The 17,500-nt window shown below is 38.0% G+C and overlaps 1 protein-coding gene across 8 annotated transcripts in view; it reads right to left on the bottom strand.

The window, feature by feature from the left end:
- Positions 1 to 17,500, bottom strand: part of LOC106867711 (choline O-acetyltransferase) — a 643,259-nt gene that overhangs the window by 77,397 nt on the left and 548,362 nt on the right. For all 8 annotated transcript variants that reach the window (XM_089352873.1, XM_089352872.1, XM_089352870.1 and 5 more), the window contains one exon: positions 17,314 to 17,494. In XM_089352873.1, the coding sequence (XP_089208999.1) occupies positions 17,314 to 17,494 (181 nt within the window). The remainder of the gene's footprint in view (positions 1 to 17,313; positions 17,495 to 17,500) is intronic.

Below are 17,500 nucleotides of genomic sequence, written 5' to 3'. Positions count from 1 at the left end.
TCTTTTGTAAGTGCATGTGTGTATGGGGAGTGTCTGTATCACCTATATTCTCTGTTAATACGTGTTCGTTTGTATTTGTTTTTATTTATTTATTTATTTGTTCATGTGTGTGTGTGTTTTTTTTTTCTGCGTTTAATTAAATTTTGTTAACGTATGTAGTATTTAATTCCATTTGTTTATCTATGTATTGTATTATACTTTGTTCATATTATTATTGGCTTATGGGTAACATGTTGTCACATGCTGTGGTTTGTGGTTTGTTATTGGTGTGTTAGTGTTCCATTCTAGTTTCCTATTCAGGCTAGGTTTCTCTTCTATTATGTGTGTAGCTTCAGTAATTTGTCTAAGTGCTGCATCACTGCTATGTGTAGATAAAATTTTAATTTCTATGTTGTTGATTGAGCCTCTATGTTCTTGCTCAGCGTGCTGGTACAGAACTGATGAGTTCTTCCCTTCCTTAAGTTCCCTCCAATGTTCGTTTGCCCGCTCCCCTATGCTCCTTGCAGTTATATATATATATATATATATATATATATATATATATATATATATATATATATATATATATATATATATATATATATGTATATAGATATATATAAATAAATATATATATATATATATATATATATATATATATATATATATAAATAAATATATATATATATATATATATAAATATATATGTATATCTATATATTTATGTTTCTGTGTATGTTTGTATTTGCGTGTGTGTGTTTGTGTGTCCATGTGTGTGCATGTGTATATGAATGTGTATCTCTGTATTTGTGGTTGCGTGTGCGTGTATACATAAGTGTAGATTCGTATATAGGTGGCTATGCGCGTGTATGGATATGCGGTTGTGCATATGTCTGTATATGTGTTGCATGTGCATGTGAATATGTACGCATATTCACATGTTTATACATATATGTATACATATGTTTATATGTGTTTACATGTATATGTGAGAAACGTTTACATATACCTACGTTTGTAGGAGCGCGCGCGCGTATTTGTGGATTTACCTTTGTCGATGTGTGTGTGTGTGTGATGTTTATATAAATGCATGTCTCTTGAAAGTTAGCTGGGTGCCATAAGCTACCTACATTTTCATTGGATTTGGATCAGTTGTCATGGTAACCAAGATTTGGTTTCCGCAGGTTTCTTATTGTTCATCATCCTTATACGAATGTTAAACAACAAACAGCATGCTTTTTATGTTTGTATGCGTGTTAATGCGTACGTGCTTGTGTGTTCATTGTTATGGATATATTTATACGTGTGTTCGTATGTGTGTACATTTTATCTGAGTGAAAATCAAAGACAAAATCAAAAGAAAACACGTCCTTTTGTGGCTGTGTGGTAAGTAGCTTGCATACCAACCACATGGTTCCGGGTTCAGTCCCACTGCATGGCATCTTGGGCAGGTGTCTCCTACTATAGCTTCGGGCCGACCAAAGCCTTGTGAGTGGATTTGGTAGACGGAAACTGAAAGAAGCCCGTCGTATATATGTGTGTGTTTGTGTGTCTGTGTTTGTGTGTCTGTGTTTGTCCCCCCAGCATTGCTTGACAACCGATGCTGGTGTGCTTATGTCCCTGTCACTTAGCGGTTCGGCAAAATAGACTGATAGAATAAGTACTAGGTTTACAAAGAATAAGTCCCGGGGTCGATTTGCTCGACTAAAGGCGGTGCTGCAGCATGGCCACAGTCAAATGACTGAAACAAGTAAAAGAGTAACTCTTCCTACAATAGACCCAAAGCCTGAAATTTTGGTGGCAAGAGCTAGTCGATTACATTGACCTAGTGTTCAAGTGATACTTATTTCATTGACCCTGAAAGGATGAAAGGCAAAGTTGACCTCGGCGGAATTTGATCTCAGAACATAAAGACGGATGAAATGCCCCTAAACATCTTGCTCAGTGTGCTCACGGTCCCGCCAGCTCGCCGCCTTTTTTTCCTACTTTTGATAATGGTTTCATAATTCAGTACAAGGTCAGAAATTTTTGGAGGAGGCGTCTGGTTGATTACATCGGCATAAGTGCTCAACTCACTTTTTATTTATCGACCTAAAAAGGAATGAACGGTAAAGTCGATTCCCGCTGAATTTGAACTCAGAACCTAAGGAGTCCGTAGAAATGCTGGTAGGCATTTTCTCCGACGCGCTATCGGTTATGTCAGCTTACAGCTTCCTTTTTGTATCTAATAATTCAATGGGATATAATTTCGGTGTATTGATAAAGAATAAGAAGTGTTCAAATATTCATAAAGTACTATTGCTTATGTGAGGAAGCGATGAGGAATCGACTTCGAATATTTTAATTCATCAACCCCAGAGAAATAAGACTTTAATATAGGTGATAATTGAACTCAGGATTTAGAAGAATGAAACGAAATTTACTTTTGCGCTTAACTGTTTCAACGACCACTTGAGTTAGACCTAGATTTGATCAGGAAATTAGCGTTATCGCTTTATTTATCGCGCAATCTGTTTGTGTTCTTGTAATGTACAGTGGTGAAAAGAACAAACCATATAGACAATGCGGTTTCGATTCGATGTGGAGACAATATATTTAAAAAGTCTTGCTTATCTCAAGTCATGAGAGTTAACATCTTGCATTCATACATCTTCCTCTGAGCCTTTGACATGTAGCACAAGGAAGGCTGAAGGCATACTTTTTAAGCTACACGCCACTGTTTATAAATATATATAAAAAGATAAACCCTTAAAATTCTTATAAAAATCTAACCATCTGATATGTTGATTATCCGTATTTCTATCTGATGACCGAAATATTATTTTAAGTATACTGGCTTGCCAGCCACCTAGTTATTACTCTAACAAAAAAAGTAGCCGATTTCTTATTCAGCCACATTTCTGTCCCAGCCCCTCACTTACTCACGCACACATACAAATACAGATTTTGATGAGATGGTCGTAGTAACCTGGATTCGAGATACTTGATTATTGTCTTTTTACATGGCCAGATGTCACGACTCTTGTCTCTTCAGAGAAGACTCATAATTATAATTCATGTAGGTGGTGATAACTCAATTATATAAGTAGGGGTTTTCACAATGAATCGAAAGTTACTTTTTAATTGAAAGAAGGGAACAAAAATCTAGGAGCGTTTGTCATTGATTCTCAAAGAAAAGAGAAAATAATTTCAGCAAGTTCAGAATTATTTTTATCGAAAATGAATTTTCCTGCTTAGAGAAAACATTACCATCTACCTGGATTATTCCAATTCATGATTGTTATTAACAATAATTTTTTGAATATTAACGCGATACACACACACACACACACACACACACACACACACACACACACACACACACACACACACACACACACACACACACACACACACACACACACACACACACATATTGTCTGTGTATATATCATATTTATTTGTATATCCATGTGTCATATGTATGTATCTGTATATATATTATGTACACACACCTAGCTCTAGCTATATATATATATGTATATATATATATATATATATATATATATATACATACATACATACATACATATATATCTGTATGTATGTATGTATGTATGTATATATGTATGTATGTATGTATGTATGTGTGTGTGTAGGTATATATGCTTGTATGTGTATGTATATGTTGAGGTAAAGAGAGAGAGAGAGCGATAGAGAGATAGAGAGAGAGAGCGATAGAGAGATAGAGAGAGGGAATAAAGAGGGAGAAAGAAGGAGGGAGAGAAAGAAGAGAGGAGACTGAGGAAGTTCAATAAATTGGTGAAAACAATAATAATAATAATAAGAAGAAATATAAAAGCTGAGGAGATGTTTCGTGGCAACGATTCAACTGGCAGAAACCCAACATGCAAATATGGTTCACTCCCATCATGCCAGGAACGCAAAAATCCGGCCATAAACGCTTCTAGTCTCCCTGTCTTGGAGACAGGAACCGGTCCTTTACATTGAGATAATTACAGTGAACCGACTAGTTTAGCTATGATGAAGCCAAAATTATCTTTCCTCTCAGCTTCAAACGAGAAGAATTTTTCAGAACAAACCGATATTCTTTCTTTCTTTCTTTCTTTCTTTCTTTCTTTCTTTCTTTCTTTCTTTTGTTCTTATTTTCCATCTATCTTTATTTTTTCTTCCATCATCTCTACATTTTTTTACAAACAGATACTTCGTACATCCATCACTACTTGCTATTCGAAATTCCTGTCAGAGATATAGACACATCTCTCTCCTTCTGTCTGTATAACTTTCTTTCCATTTCCTTGAATGTAAAATAGGATCTATCTGTTTATGTATGTATGTATGTATGTATATATGTATGTCATTGTTCAGTTTTATTTCAAGATTTCTTGCCAATAGAAAAAGACCAAGTTTCTAACCTAGATCCAAAGCTCCTTCATTGAAATTTCAACCTCAACAACAGAGTATGTATGTATGCATGTATGTATGCATGTATGTATGCATGTATGTATGCATGTATGTATGCATGTATGTATGCATGTATGTATGTATGCATGTATGTATGTAAATATGTATGTAAATATGTTTTGTTTTATGTATCTATTCTCATGCATATAGTTGCATTTCTAGACATACTCATATATATTTAAATGATAAACTTCTGGAAAGTTTTACAGATTTTTACAGTTCCAGTGATGGATTGGATCTGTAGCCTTCGAATTAGCTTTCTCCTTTCTGGTTTTGAGAAGCCTAATCTCTCAAGATTGGTGTTTAGGCAGTGTTACGTAACCAAGTACACGGCACTGATGATACCAGTTGATGTCATTTACACCCTGATCAGTCAGCCTCGATGAAACAAACCTATGATCAAATGCGTTCCAGATGTGACCATTCCATCTTTTTGCTTATCTAAGTACACATTTGTTGTCGAGTCCTTCATTTTTGGTTAAACGCAGAGCGTAATATGAGGGAGTGTATAACTATTTTTCGAGCAGCTCAAGCTATAACTAGCAGATTCAATGTATAAAGTATTTGTGAATAGTAGTAATTGGTTTCTGTTACTGGAACAAGGTAATAAATTTTAATTTATGAGGTATAATCGATTGAGTTCGCACCAAAGATACTTTATTTTATCGCGTCGATCTCAGTCTAATATTTGCGCTGCGTCCAATGCGGAAGGCCGACCGTATCGTCGCGACCGAGGGTCGAGCGCGGGTGCACCGCCCTGGACCGCCGAGCGGGCGCCGGCGGCGAGCGGTGGCGCGAAGCCGCGGCTGCTGCCGAACGCCGTTTTTCGGCCCGACGCCCGGGTGCGACCTGTGATCGCAGCTTCGGTTGCATGTATTAGCTCTAGAATTGCCACAGTTATCCACTCTCCTCGCGGTGAGGAATACGGTCCCGAGGATTAGGTCCGGTTCCTGAGCCATTCGCGGTTTCACCATTCGTTTACGGCATGAACTTACACTTGCATGGCTTAAGCTTTGAGACAAGCATATGACTACCGGCAGGATCAACCAGGTATCGAATGGTGGCTCATAAAGCAAAGTAGATTTCGCCAAGATTTGAACTCCGAAGCTATAGAGCTGCATAATTAAATAAGGCATTTTGTCCGACGATTTAACGCTCCAGCAATCCTAACAGTAATTGATAATTAATTTCATTTCAGGGCATTTAATGAATCAGTAATTAATAAATAGAATGGGTATACCATAGTTTTTCACCCATCAATATTGCTTCTGTTTTCCTCCTTACAGCGTCTTTTCTCTTCCCACATCAATCTATTCCTCTAATTAACCATTTTCTCATTCGATTCTTTCATTTCTTCTTCTTCTCATTCTTCTTCTTCTTCTTCTTCTTCTTCTTCTTCTTCTTCTTCTTCTTCTTCTTCTTCTTCTTCTTCTTCTTCTAAATTCTCTCTTCTTTTCCCTTCTCTTACACTCTATTTCCTTGTCTATCTGTCTGTCTGCCTCTCTCTCTCTCTCTTTCTCTTTATTTCTCTCTCTCTCTTTCTCTTTCTTTCTCTCTCTCTCTCTCTCTTTCCCTTTCTTTCTCTCTCGCTCTCTCTCTCTTTCTCTTTCTTCTCTCTCTCTCTCTCTCTCTCTCTCTCTCTCTCTCTCTCTCTATCTTTCTCTTTCTTTCTTTCTCTCTCTATCTCTCTCTCTCTCTCTCTCTCTCTCTCTCTCTCTCTCACACACACACACACACACACACACTCACCTTCTTAACACATTCAGCGCGTCATTATCAAACTCCTTGGGAAACTAATTGCCAGATTTAGTTTCCTTTTTTTTTCAGCTCAGTTCTTTAAGCTGTGAATAACTCTATGAGAAGCCAATCGATGTTGAACAGATGTGAAGTCCTGTTTCATCTCATTATGCAACCCGGTTAGGACTCTTAGCTTTTGCTATTGCACTCCTCTAACAGCCGCTAATATCATTGAAAAAGGTACAAACTCTACAGAATTTCATTTTTTTTTAAATTCAAAGACTTAAAACAATTTAATATTGAATTAAGATGTCAACAATCCTGTCTTAGAAAATCAGCAATCTCCATAAAGTCTTAACAGCCTGAGTCGGTGGACCGGATTCATTTCCGGTTGAAGTGATCTAATTGAATTGATTTCATTGTTGATGTTGCTTACCCCAAGGTCATCCATAATCTTGCGGCTCTATGAGCGAAATCGACCCACCTGAATTCATTCCACTTTTGTACATGCGTGTCTGTGTGGTTAAGAAGCTTGGTTAGCAAATTTGGTGGACAGAAATTGTCAAAGCCCGTCATATATATATATATATATATATATATATATATATATATATATATATATATATATATATATATATATGCTTGTATGTATGTGTCGCTGTCTGTGGTTGTGTTTGTCCCCTACCGCCGATTTACAGCCGGTACTGGTTTGTTTGCGTCCTAGTAAATTAGCGGTTCGACAAAAAACGCCGATAGAATAAGTGCTAGACTTAAAAAAGAATAAGTACAGGGTCGATTTATTCGACTAAACCCCTTCAAAGTAGTGCTCCAGCGTGACCGCAGTCCAATGGTTGAAACACGTAAAGGATGAAAGAGATCAGATATGTAACCTGGTTTCCTATTTATTCAAGTCGCTAGTGTGTGATGTGATGGAGAATTAGCTGCTATTTCCAGCATGTTTAGAAGCCACATAGAGGTTTCCTCGTCGACTCATTGATTTCAATTCGTTGGCTGACGGCACTGGAAAAAATGCATGAGTATGATAATATTTCTGAGATCAAAATCAGGTAATCAACCATTGGATGGCAACGCTAATTAAGAATTGCCAGGTATTTTGTAATTATTAGTTAAATAGGTACTAATATACTTGATGTAATGAACCAAGAAATTTTAATTAATTATAATTACACCCTTGGTATAGACATGAGAAAATGTCACAATTTCAATGACTAACTCTGGTCAAGAAAATCAGGGGAGATAACACAACCCAAAATTAAAATATCAAAAATATTCATTTCTGTTATAGGCATAAAGCCTGAAATTTTGGGTGAGGGGTTTAGTCGATTACATTGACCCCAGTGCTCAACTGGTACTTATTTCATTGACCCTGAAAGGATAAAAGGCAAAATCGATCTCGGCGGAATTTGAACTCAGAACGTAAAGACAGATCAAATGCGGCTAAACATTTTGTCCAGCGAGTTAACGATTCAGCCATCTCATGAGGAAGCGAGTCTGGTATTTAGCAGAAGAGGAGACAACTTTGATGATGTTTTGGTTAACCTCTTCACTGAAATATAATTTAACTGTAACCACCAACAGATTTTAGAATAACAAGAGAATTTTTTCAAATCACAAACTCTCAGGCGCAGGAGTGGCTGTGTGGCTTGCTTACCAACCACATGGTTCCGGGTTCAGTCCCACTGCGTGGCACCTTGGGCAAGTGTCTTCTACTATAGCCTCGGGCCGACCAAAGCCTTGTGAGTGGATTTGGTAGACGGAAACTGAAAGAAGCCCGTTGTATATATGTATATATATATGTATGTGTGTTTGTGTGTCTGTGTTTGTCCCCCTACCATCGCTTGACAACCGATGCTGGTGTGTTTACGTCCCCGTAACTTAGCGGTTCGGTAAAAAGAGACCGATAGAATAAGTACTAGGCTTACAAAGTACTAGGCTTACAAAGTACTAGGCTTACAAAGAATAAGTTCTGGGGTCGATTTACATTTATTTGAACTTAAATCATATACTAATCTAGTGTATAGAACATCAACTGAGGGGAGGTGATGGTGGTGGCTTCTACCATATCTTAAATCCCATATGACTGGGGACTACAAGTGAACTTATATCCCCACTGAAACTCCGAGCATTAACTCTACACCTCAGCTGTGAATGACGACTACGGTTACGCGCTATCCGATGCGCTTGCTTTTTGGGCCGCAAATAGCCTCCACTGCGGTCGACGGTCAGATGCGGTCAGCATTTGTGAAGGACGTGATGAACTCGTTGGTCGGACTCGGCTCAATCTACGCCGGGTAAATACCGCCGCAAGTGTAAGTGTAGGTACCATGTTACATTGTAATCAAAGCTGTGCTCAGAATCTGAGTTTGATGTACTTTAAGTCATCGCTTTTGTTTAATTTCAAATCAGCTCCGATCGATTAGCGGGGATCATCCTGCATTTGCTTTTTATATTTCAGACATTGTTCAATGTGCTTTCATTTTTTAAGACGGTAGGGTGGCGTCTAAGGGAGAGTTTGGTTGCTATTTCCAGCAAATCGCGAGACCAACCAGACGCCGTCACGTTGGCTCGAAAATTCATATGATTTAATAAGCGTCAAATTTTTGTATTTCCTGTATTCCTAAAATCTTGCTTTTTTTGCTTAAAGGACTCTGTAGTTCTGGAATGAATGTCACGCTGTCAAAGATCTATCCGTATCCCTAAAGATCTCAGACTTCATGCCTACGCAAGAAGCTGTAATTCTACCTCTGCCTTCGAGCTAATCCTACACAACGTAGTAAAGAAATCTCATTTTCGTTGGTCTCCAGCGAAGCAGACGATAAATGTGAAGTGGTTACATACCAAATGCAGAACGGATGGAAAGGAAAGTATAAATGGAGAAAAAATAAACTAACAAAAAAAAAAAAAAAAAGCATGGATTTCATGGCACAGCGGACAAGAAAGTGAGAAATAGAGAGAGGGAGAGAGAAAGAAATGACAAAAGGGAGGAGATAGAGAGAGAGAGAGAGAGAAGAGGAGAGAAAGGAATGACAAAAGAGAGGGGATAGAGAGGGAGAGAAGGGGAAGAAAGATTAGTTATATTCAAAGACAAAGAAATCTACTTGGCTACTGAATGATAGCGGCATTTTTCCCCCTCTTTTTTTTACTTTCGCTTCAATTCATTCTCAGATTTGAAGCAAAATATAAATATATAAATATCACAAAACAAAGCAAAACAAAACAAAAGCCACAACAAAAAAGGGTTTGGGATTTCAAACGAAAGGGAAACTACCTGAATTGTTTGAAAAACAAAGAACTAAATATTGAAGGAGAAAAAAAAAACCCCAGAAAAACAAACAAACAGAAAAATAACCACAATAAACGAAAACTAGCTAAAAACCGTTGTTGTAAGTCTTGTTTAGTTGAAGAAAGTTAGCTTCTCTCAAGAAATCTCCATCGAAACAAAACATAAACCTACAAGAAATGTTATAAAAACTTCAAACGAAATTAATGAAACAAAGCAATGAATATTACAAAATCGTTGTTAGCAATGGAGAGGATGTCTTTGTAAATCATAACCTTTTCTAGGTATAGTTTGCTCGGATTCTATCATAACATTTCAACGTTTAAGGACACGGTATGATTTTGTTGACGTTACTGCATTAATACCAGATACAACGACAACAACAATAATAATAATGATAATAATAATAATGATATTGTTGTTGTTGGCACTCCGTCGTTTACGACGACGAGGGTTCCAGTTGATCCGATCAACGGAACAGCCTGCTCGTGAAATTAACGTGCAAGTGGCTAAGCACTCCACAGACACTTGTACCGTTAACGTAGTTCTCGGGGATATTCAGCGTGACACAGTGTGACAAGGCTGACCCTTTGAATTACAGGCACAACAGAAACAGGAAGTAAGAGTGAGAGAAAGTTGTGGTGAAAGAGTACAACAGGGTTCGCCACCACCCCCTGCCGGAGCCTCGTGGAGCTTTAGGTGTTTTCGCTCAATAAACACTCACAACGCCCACTGCGAGTCCGCTGCCCTAACAACTGGGCCATTGCGCCTCCACAACAACAACAACTACAACAACAACAACAATAATAATAATAATAATAGTTTCAAATTTATGCACAAGGTCAGCAACTTTGAGAGGAATGTGTTTGTCGCTACCCTGGACCTCAGTATTCGACGGGTTCACACAGATTCCGTCTGTCGAGTTTACTTAGAATATATTGATCGGTCCTATGATACTTACCCAAGGTTCAACACAGCGGGGGCTGAACCCGAAACTATGTGGTTGTAAAGTAAGCTTTGTAACCACACAGCCATACCTGTACCTACTGTTATTTCAAAAGGACGACTCCCTTATCAATTTAGTTCTAGATATACAAAAAAAGACAAACTGGAGCAAAATAACAACAGATATTTTTCAGTAATCCTGTGACTGGAGGAAGTAGGTATAGGCGTTGTTGTGTGGTAAGAAGCTTGGTTCTTACCCACATCGTTCCGGGTTCAGTTCCATTGCGTGGCATCGTGGGTAAGTGTCTTCTACTATAGTCTTGAGCCGACCAAAGATTTATCAGTGGATTTGGAAGATGGAAAATGAAAGAAGCCTGTCGGATATGTATATATATATATATATATTCTTTTACTTGTTTCAGTCATTTGACTGTGGCCACGCTGGAGCACCGCCTTTAGTCAAGCAAATCGACCCCAGGACTTATTCTTTGGAAGCCTAGTACTTATTCTATCGGTCTCTTTTGCCGAACCGCTAAGTTAAGGGGACGTAAACACACCAGCATCGGTTGTCAAGTGATGTTGGGGGGGGGGGGGACAAACACAGACACACAAACATATACACACATATATATATATATTTACATATATACGACGGGCTTTTTTCAGTTTCCGTCTACCAAATCCACTCACAAGGCTTTGGTCGGCCCGAGGCTATAGTAGAAGACACTTGCCCAAGGTGCCACGCAGTGGGAATGAACACGGAACCATGTGGTTGGTAAGCAAGCCACTCCAAAGAACATTATTACTCATGAGAGATAACAATATTAGTGGCCGCAAGTTTAAAACCGTATAGGCAAAATTAATATATATATATATATATATATGTATATATAACAAGGGCACTAAGAATAATAACGTTCTTTATATATCTATAAATTAAGTCACTTAGTTCATTTTTTCAATGTAGCTGGGGCCCCCAAACGAGCACAGGTATTCGTTGAAGTGAATTATAAGTATTGTTATGTGTAGACTTGGCTGAAGAGAATCAGTGCTTTCGTAGTTAAATTCGAAATCATGATATCAGGTTAACTCGCAATTTTACTGAGATAAGAAGCAATCCTTATTCACTTAGTTTTTTTTCAACCATGTGTGTAAAAATTTAGTGCTAATTCTTGTGGCTTTGGAGTGTTTTTGACTCATATTTTTTAGCAAAGCTGGCGCTTTTAGTGCCTTTGTTATATATGTGTGTGTATATATATATATATATATGTATATATATATATATATATATATATATATATATATATATATATATGTATATATATATGTATATATATTTGTGTGTGTGTGTGTGTGTGTGTGTGTGTTTATTGCGTGTGTGCGTGTGTGTGTGTGTGTGTGTGTGCGCGCGCGTCTTGTGTCTGTGTTTGTCCCCCATCACCGATTCACAACCGGTGCTGATGTGTTTACGTCCCTGTAACTTAGCAGTTCTGCAAAAACGACCGATGGCTTACAAAATTAAGTACTAGGGTTTTACTTGGTTGAGTAACATTTTTCAAGGCAGTGCTCCAGCATGGCTGCAGTCAGATGACTGAAACAAGTAAAAGATAAAAGATAAAAAAACAAGAATATTTCCGCCTTCTCCCACTGTCAGCTCCGTGTCTCTCTCTCACTCTCTCTCCGCCATCTCTCTCTTCGCCATCTCTCTCTTCGCCATCTCTCTCTTCGCCATCTCTCTCTTCGCCATCTCTCTCTTCGCCATCTCTCTCTTCGCCATCTCTCTCTTCGCCATCTCTCTCTCTCTCCCTCTCCGTCTCTCGCTCATTCTTTCACAGTCAGCTGTGTCTCTGTCTCTCTCTCAGTTCAGAATTCTCTCTCTTTCTCTCTCTCTCTCTCTCTGTATACTCTCTCTCTCAGTCAACCTGTCGGCTCTCTCCTCCTCCCTCGTTCCTCTCTCTCTCTCTGTATGGCCGTTCGATGCCAACATGACTATTGATTGTAACTCTTCTATGTTTATAGCATCGTTTTTACACCCGCTCTTTGCTTCAGTGCCATGAGCAGCGCGTTTATAGTTCGATTTTAGTCTAATGAACCAAGTATTGACACGTCATCGAGGTTTATGTGCGAAGAGATGTGTGGGTGTGTATGTGTGTGTGTGTGTGTGTGTGTGTGCGTATGTGTATATATATATATATATATATATATATATATATATATACACATATATATACACATATATATAAATATATGTACACATATGTATGTATATTTGTGTATGTATATATATTCATACATAAACATCAATGTGTATATGTGTAAGAGTGCGTGTGGTGGATGTGTGAGTGAGTCGTGCGTTTGCGTGTGTGTGTGTGTATGTGTGTGTGTGTGTGTGTGAGTGTGTGTGTGCGTGTGTTTGTACGTATGCGTCATCTGTTTCTTCGCATCCAAATATATGTACATGCATACTTCTCTGCTTGGAAGTTTATTTAGATTCTAACGATCTTCCTAACTGTATAAATTGGTAAGTATGCGCGTATATATGTATGTATATATATATATATATACAGGCATACATAGATGCGAATCTATTGTAGTACGTCTGTATCGTAGGCACACATATATGCGTCACTACACACATGCACACGCATCATAAAAGTGGAGGTCTTATCTGGTTATGTATTTATTTATTGCAAGTGAGAAAAAACCTTATTGACAATTTACATAACAAATGATACGTACAAATGCAGCAGTGTCAAAATGCACATGTAGGTGCATATATCAATAGGACGAACAATAAAACTGCAAAATATTGCGCAACCAAATATCGTGTTAGCAGATGCCATGTTGTTGTCGTCATCGATGCGTTGTTCAACTACGGGTCAACCTTTATCTAGGAGGCGTATGATTAAAAGTATTGCAGCCATGACCTCCAGCATCTATTTGTACAGGCCTAGTCTATTCTGGACTATAAAATTCGATGACTTTCTTTTATTAAAGGTGATAGAAAGTGATTTCAGGAAGATCTAGCTGCTATTTTCTTGTAGGTCCATTGGTTGCGCTTTGCCTCTCTCAAACTATTGTTTACTCATAGGTCAGAGTTGATTGGTCAAACCTCTGATTAAAGACATGTCAGTCATTCATGTCTATCCTTTCTTTTTGTTTAGTTACTACTACACTGACCAATGTGATCTTCCTTTTTATGGCATCAAGATATGATTTGAAGGAATTTGGCTGCTATTTCTAGCTTAGCAAACGACCATTCAGATTAATGTTTTCCAATTTCCAAACTTGGTGTGCTAAAATTCATGCTAGAACTTGTAAGAATTCAAATAAAACTTGGAGTGTGTCTGCGCCCTTGCTGTGGAGATAGGTTCTGTATATATATATATATATATATATATATATATCTGAATGCGCACACACACACACACACACGCGCGTATCTGAATAGAACACCACTGCATCGCACGGTTCCCTTCTTAGAACTGAGTCAACTGGAGGAACGTAAACAGAAGCGTTTCGTTCAAGAACACAACGCACTGCCGGTGTGAGAATCAGAACCAGGTTCTTGTGAGCGTGAGAACAACACCCAGACCATTAAACCATGTACCTTCTCTCTCTCTCCCACTGTCTATCTCTCTCTCCCACTGTCTATCTCTCTCTCCCACTGTCTATCTCTCTCTCTCCCACTGTCTATCTCTCTCTCTCTCCCACTGTCTATCTCTCTCTCTCTCTCCCACTGTCTATCTCTCTCTCTCTCTCTCTCCCACTGTCTATCTCTCTCCCACTGTCTATCTCTCCCTCTCTCTCTCCCACTGTCTATCTCTCTCTCTCTCCCACTGTCTATCTCTCTCTCTCTTCCACTGTCTATCTCTCTCTCTCTCCCACTGTCTATCTCTCTCTCTCTCCCACTGTCTATCTCTCTCTCCCCCTCTCTCACACACGCAAATCTATCTATCTATCTATCTATCTATCTATCTATCTATCTATCTATCTATCTATCTATCTATCTATCTATATGCGGAAATATACCACCCGACGACTGTCAGAGAAAGTAAAGACCAATTAAAACACTGGATAAATGTATAAAAAGGTAAAAAAACAAAATCACCATGATTTCGGTTATCTAATTTAAATGCAATGGCGATATGATTGTGTACAATTTTGTAATTCCATTAAAAGGCTGTTTCGGAAAGATGTAAGATTCCTTTATTTCCCTTCTATTCGCCTTGAAACAAAAAAACGAAAGGGAAATTTATTCTTGTTTGTAATCGGTTTTGATTGATTTATCGATCTCCAAACCACTCATGGCAAGAGTTGAGTAGAAGTAATTAATTAGTTCAGAATAACTCGAATAACAATTGTATTTTTCCCTTGGGTTGTTCTACAAGATGGACGTAATGTAACTGCCGTAGGAGTTGCTTCAAATATCGGCAGAGAACGAACAAGTGAAATAGCGAATAATTGTAGAAATAACTCGAATGAATGTACGTATGAATTAGGTCGATAAAGAGTGAATACTAGGCTAGAGAGGGAGAGATAAAGGCAGAGCGACAGCGTGATAGAAAGGAGGAGAGACAGAAGTAAATAGAGAGAAAAAGGTACGAAGAGAAGATGTTGAAATAAGGACGATGCAGAGAAATGAAAAAAAACAAGGATCTAATATATATATATATATATATATATATATATATATATATATATATATATATATATATATATATATATATATGTGTGTGTGTGTGTGTGTGTGTGTGTGTGTGTGTGTGTGTGTGTGTGTGTGTGTGTGAGGCGCGTGGCTTAGTGGTTAGGATGTCAGCGTCATGATCGTAAGATTGTGGTTTCGATTCCTGGACCGGGCGACGCGTTGTGTTCTTGAGCAAAACACTTCATTTCACGTTGCTCCAGTCCATTCAGCTGGCAAAAATGAGTAACGCTGCGATGGACTGGCGTCCCGTCCAGCTGGGGAACACATACGCCATTGAAACCGGGAAACCGGGCCCATGAGCCTGGCTAGGCTTTAAAAGGGCGCATTTATTTTATATATATATATATATATATATATATATATATATATATATATATATATACTATATATACGCACACACTTATGCATGCGCACGCAGACTCACAGGTATACCCATATAGACGTAAATTGACTGACAGCTTCGATAGGTTGATTCATCAAAGGCAGAAAAGAAGTAAGAGTCCAAGAAAATTAACGATGGATTATGTCGGTAGAAATCGCAATGAAGTTTACAAAATGTGATAAGTATGCCTGCTGTGAAGAGAAACGAATTCTAACGTGAACGTTCACATTTCCCCTTTGACACATGAACTGAGTTAAGAAGACGATTGGCGGTTGTCAGTTGATTTAATGCTTCGTGCCTTGAAGAAATTAAAGTAGAAACCAATTTGTAGCAAGAAAAAATACCAACAAAAAAGAAAGAAAAAATAATAATAATACAATAATAGTAGATGACCTGTATAATATTTTGTTTTTATTCTGAGGAGAACTCAAATCATATGTCTACATCATTTTGGCTTCATCAGCGAAATGTAGCAACTCCAAAGTAGCAGCAAACGAATTGCTAAGTAGAATATGCCGAAATGTATATTTTATTTGTATAAAATTAAATAATTTCAAGATGACCTATATGGAACGCATTATATAAAATAGATGGATAGAAAATGCATCGCTGATTCTGTAGATAAATAGATGAATAGATAGATTAATAGGTAGTTAGATAGATATTTAGACACAAATAGATAAATAAGTACATGGGAAATTAGATAAAATCACATAGTGGTTTCAAGTTTTGGCACAAGACTAACAATTTTGGGGATGGGGTTAAGTCAATTACATCAACCCCAGTACTCAACTGGTACTTATTTTATCGACCCCAAAAGGATGAAAGGGAAAGTCGACCTCGGCGGAATTTGAACTTAGAATATAAAGACGGACGAAATGCCGCCAAGCACTTTGCCTGGCGTGCTAAAGATTTTGCCAGCTCACCGTCTGAGGTAGAATCATGTATTAACATGTCGAACATTAAGAGATCTACAGTAATGGTAAAGATATTTAAATGAACGTACAGTCGAATAAATACCCAGAGACGCTTGATTAATAACTAACCAAATAAATGTTACGCCGAATTAATACATAAAGAAATAATGAAAGGAAACTGTTATTGTTTAGTCCCAGGTTAATTGTGATCCAACTGACCTATTATTAAAAGCATTCTTGTTCTTTTAGAAGGCATGTAGGGACTATATTATCTTATTTGTCCTTAACCTTTTGATATCAATCCGCCGCATGATATTGCTCTTGGTTCGACGGTACAAACTTTCTGCTCTAAAGTTATCTAAATTAATAAAAAAAGGATAAACGTTGCCCTTTCAAAGGATAGCCAGGCTCATAGGCCCGGCTTCCCATGGCGTATGTGTTCCCCCCAGCCGAGAAAGAGGAAGAAAGTGTGAGAGAAAGAGTACAACAGAGGTCGCCACCACCCCCTGCCGGAGCCTCGTGGAGCTTAGGTGTTTTCGCTCAATAAACACTCACAACGCCCGGTTTGGGAATCGAAACCGCGATCCTCCGACCGCGTGTCCGCTGCCCTAACCACTGGGCCATTGCGCCTCCACTATCTAAATTAATACTCCACCATTGAAATTTCTTGGTAATTTAAGTTTTAAACGTCAGCGTAATAATGATAAAATTATTGTCCCAGATTCTTCATTATTTTCGAAAGTAATTGAAAAAAAAAAAAAAAAAAGTGTATTTCAACAGAAATATAGCAACTTTTGGGGTTATCACCAAACAAATATTATTCGCCCGACAACGTATACAGTTTCGGGACATTCGATGTGAAAAGGTTTTGTTTACTTACTTGGTTCTTGCAAATAACAATGATATGTTCAGGCTCTGGCATCAGTTTGGTGCTGTTCGTCACTAAATTGTCTTTGTTGAGTCCAGGTACACGGTAGGACGTGAACAATCGATAGTATTGTTCCATACATAGTGGCTGACCTTTGCGATTGCTTCGGGCTCGATCAATTGGTAAACTCCGACTAAAA

This window comes from Octopus bimaculoides, chromosome 5 (assembly GCF_046866305.1).
Source record: "Octopus bimaculoides isolate indiv1 chromosome 5, ASM4686630v1, whole genome shotgun sequence".
Lineage (NCBI taxonomy): Eukaryota > Metazoa > Mollusca > Cephalopoda > Octopoda > Octopodidae > Octopus > Octopus bimaculoides.
This window is presented reverse-complemented; position numbering and strand designations above follow the sequence as displayed.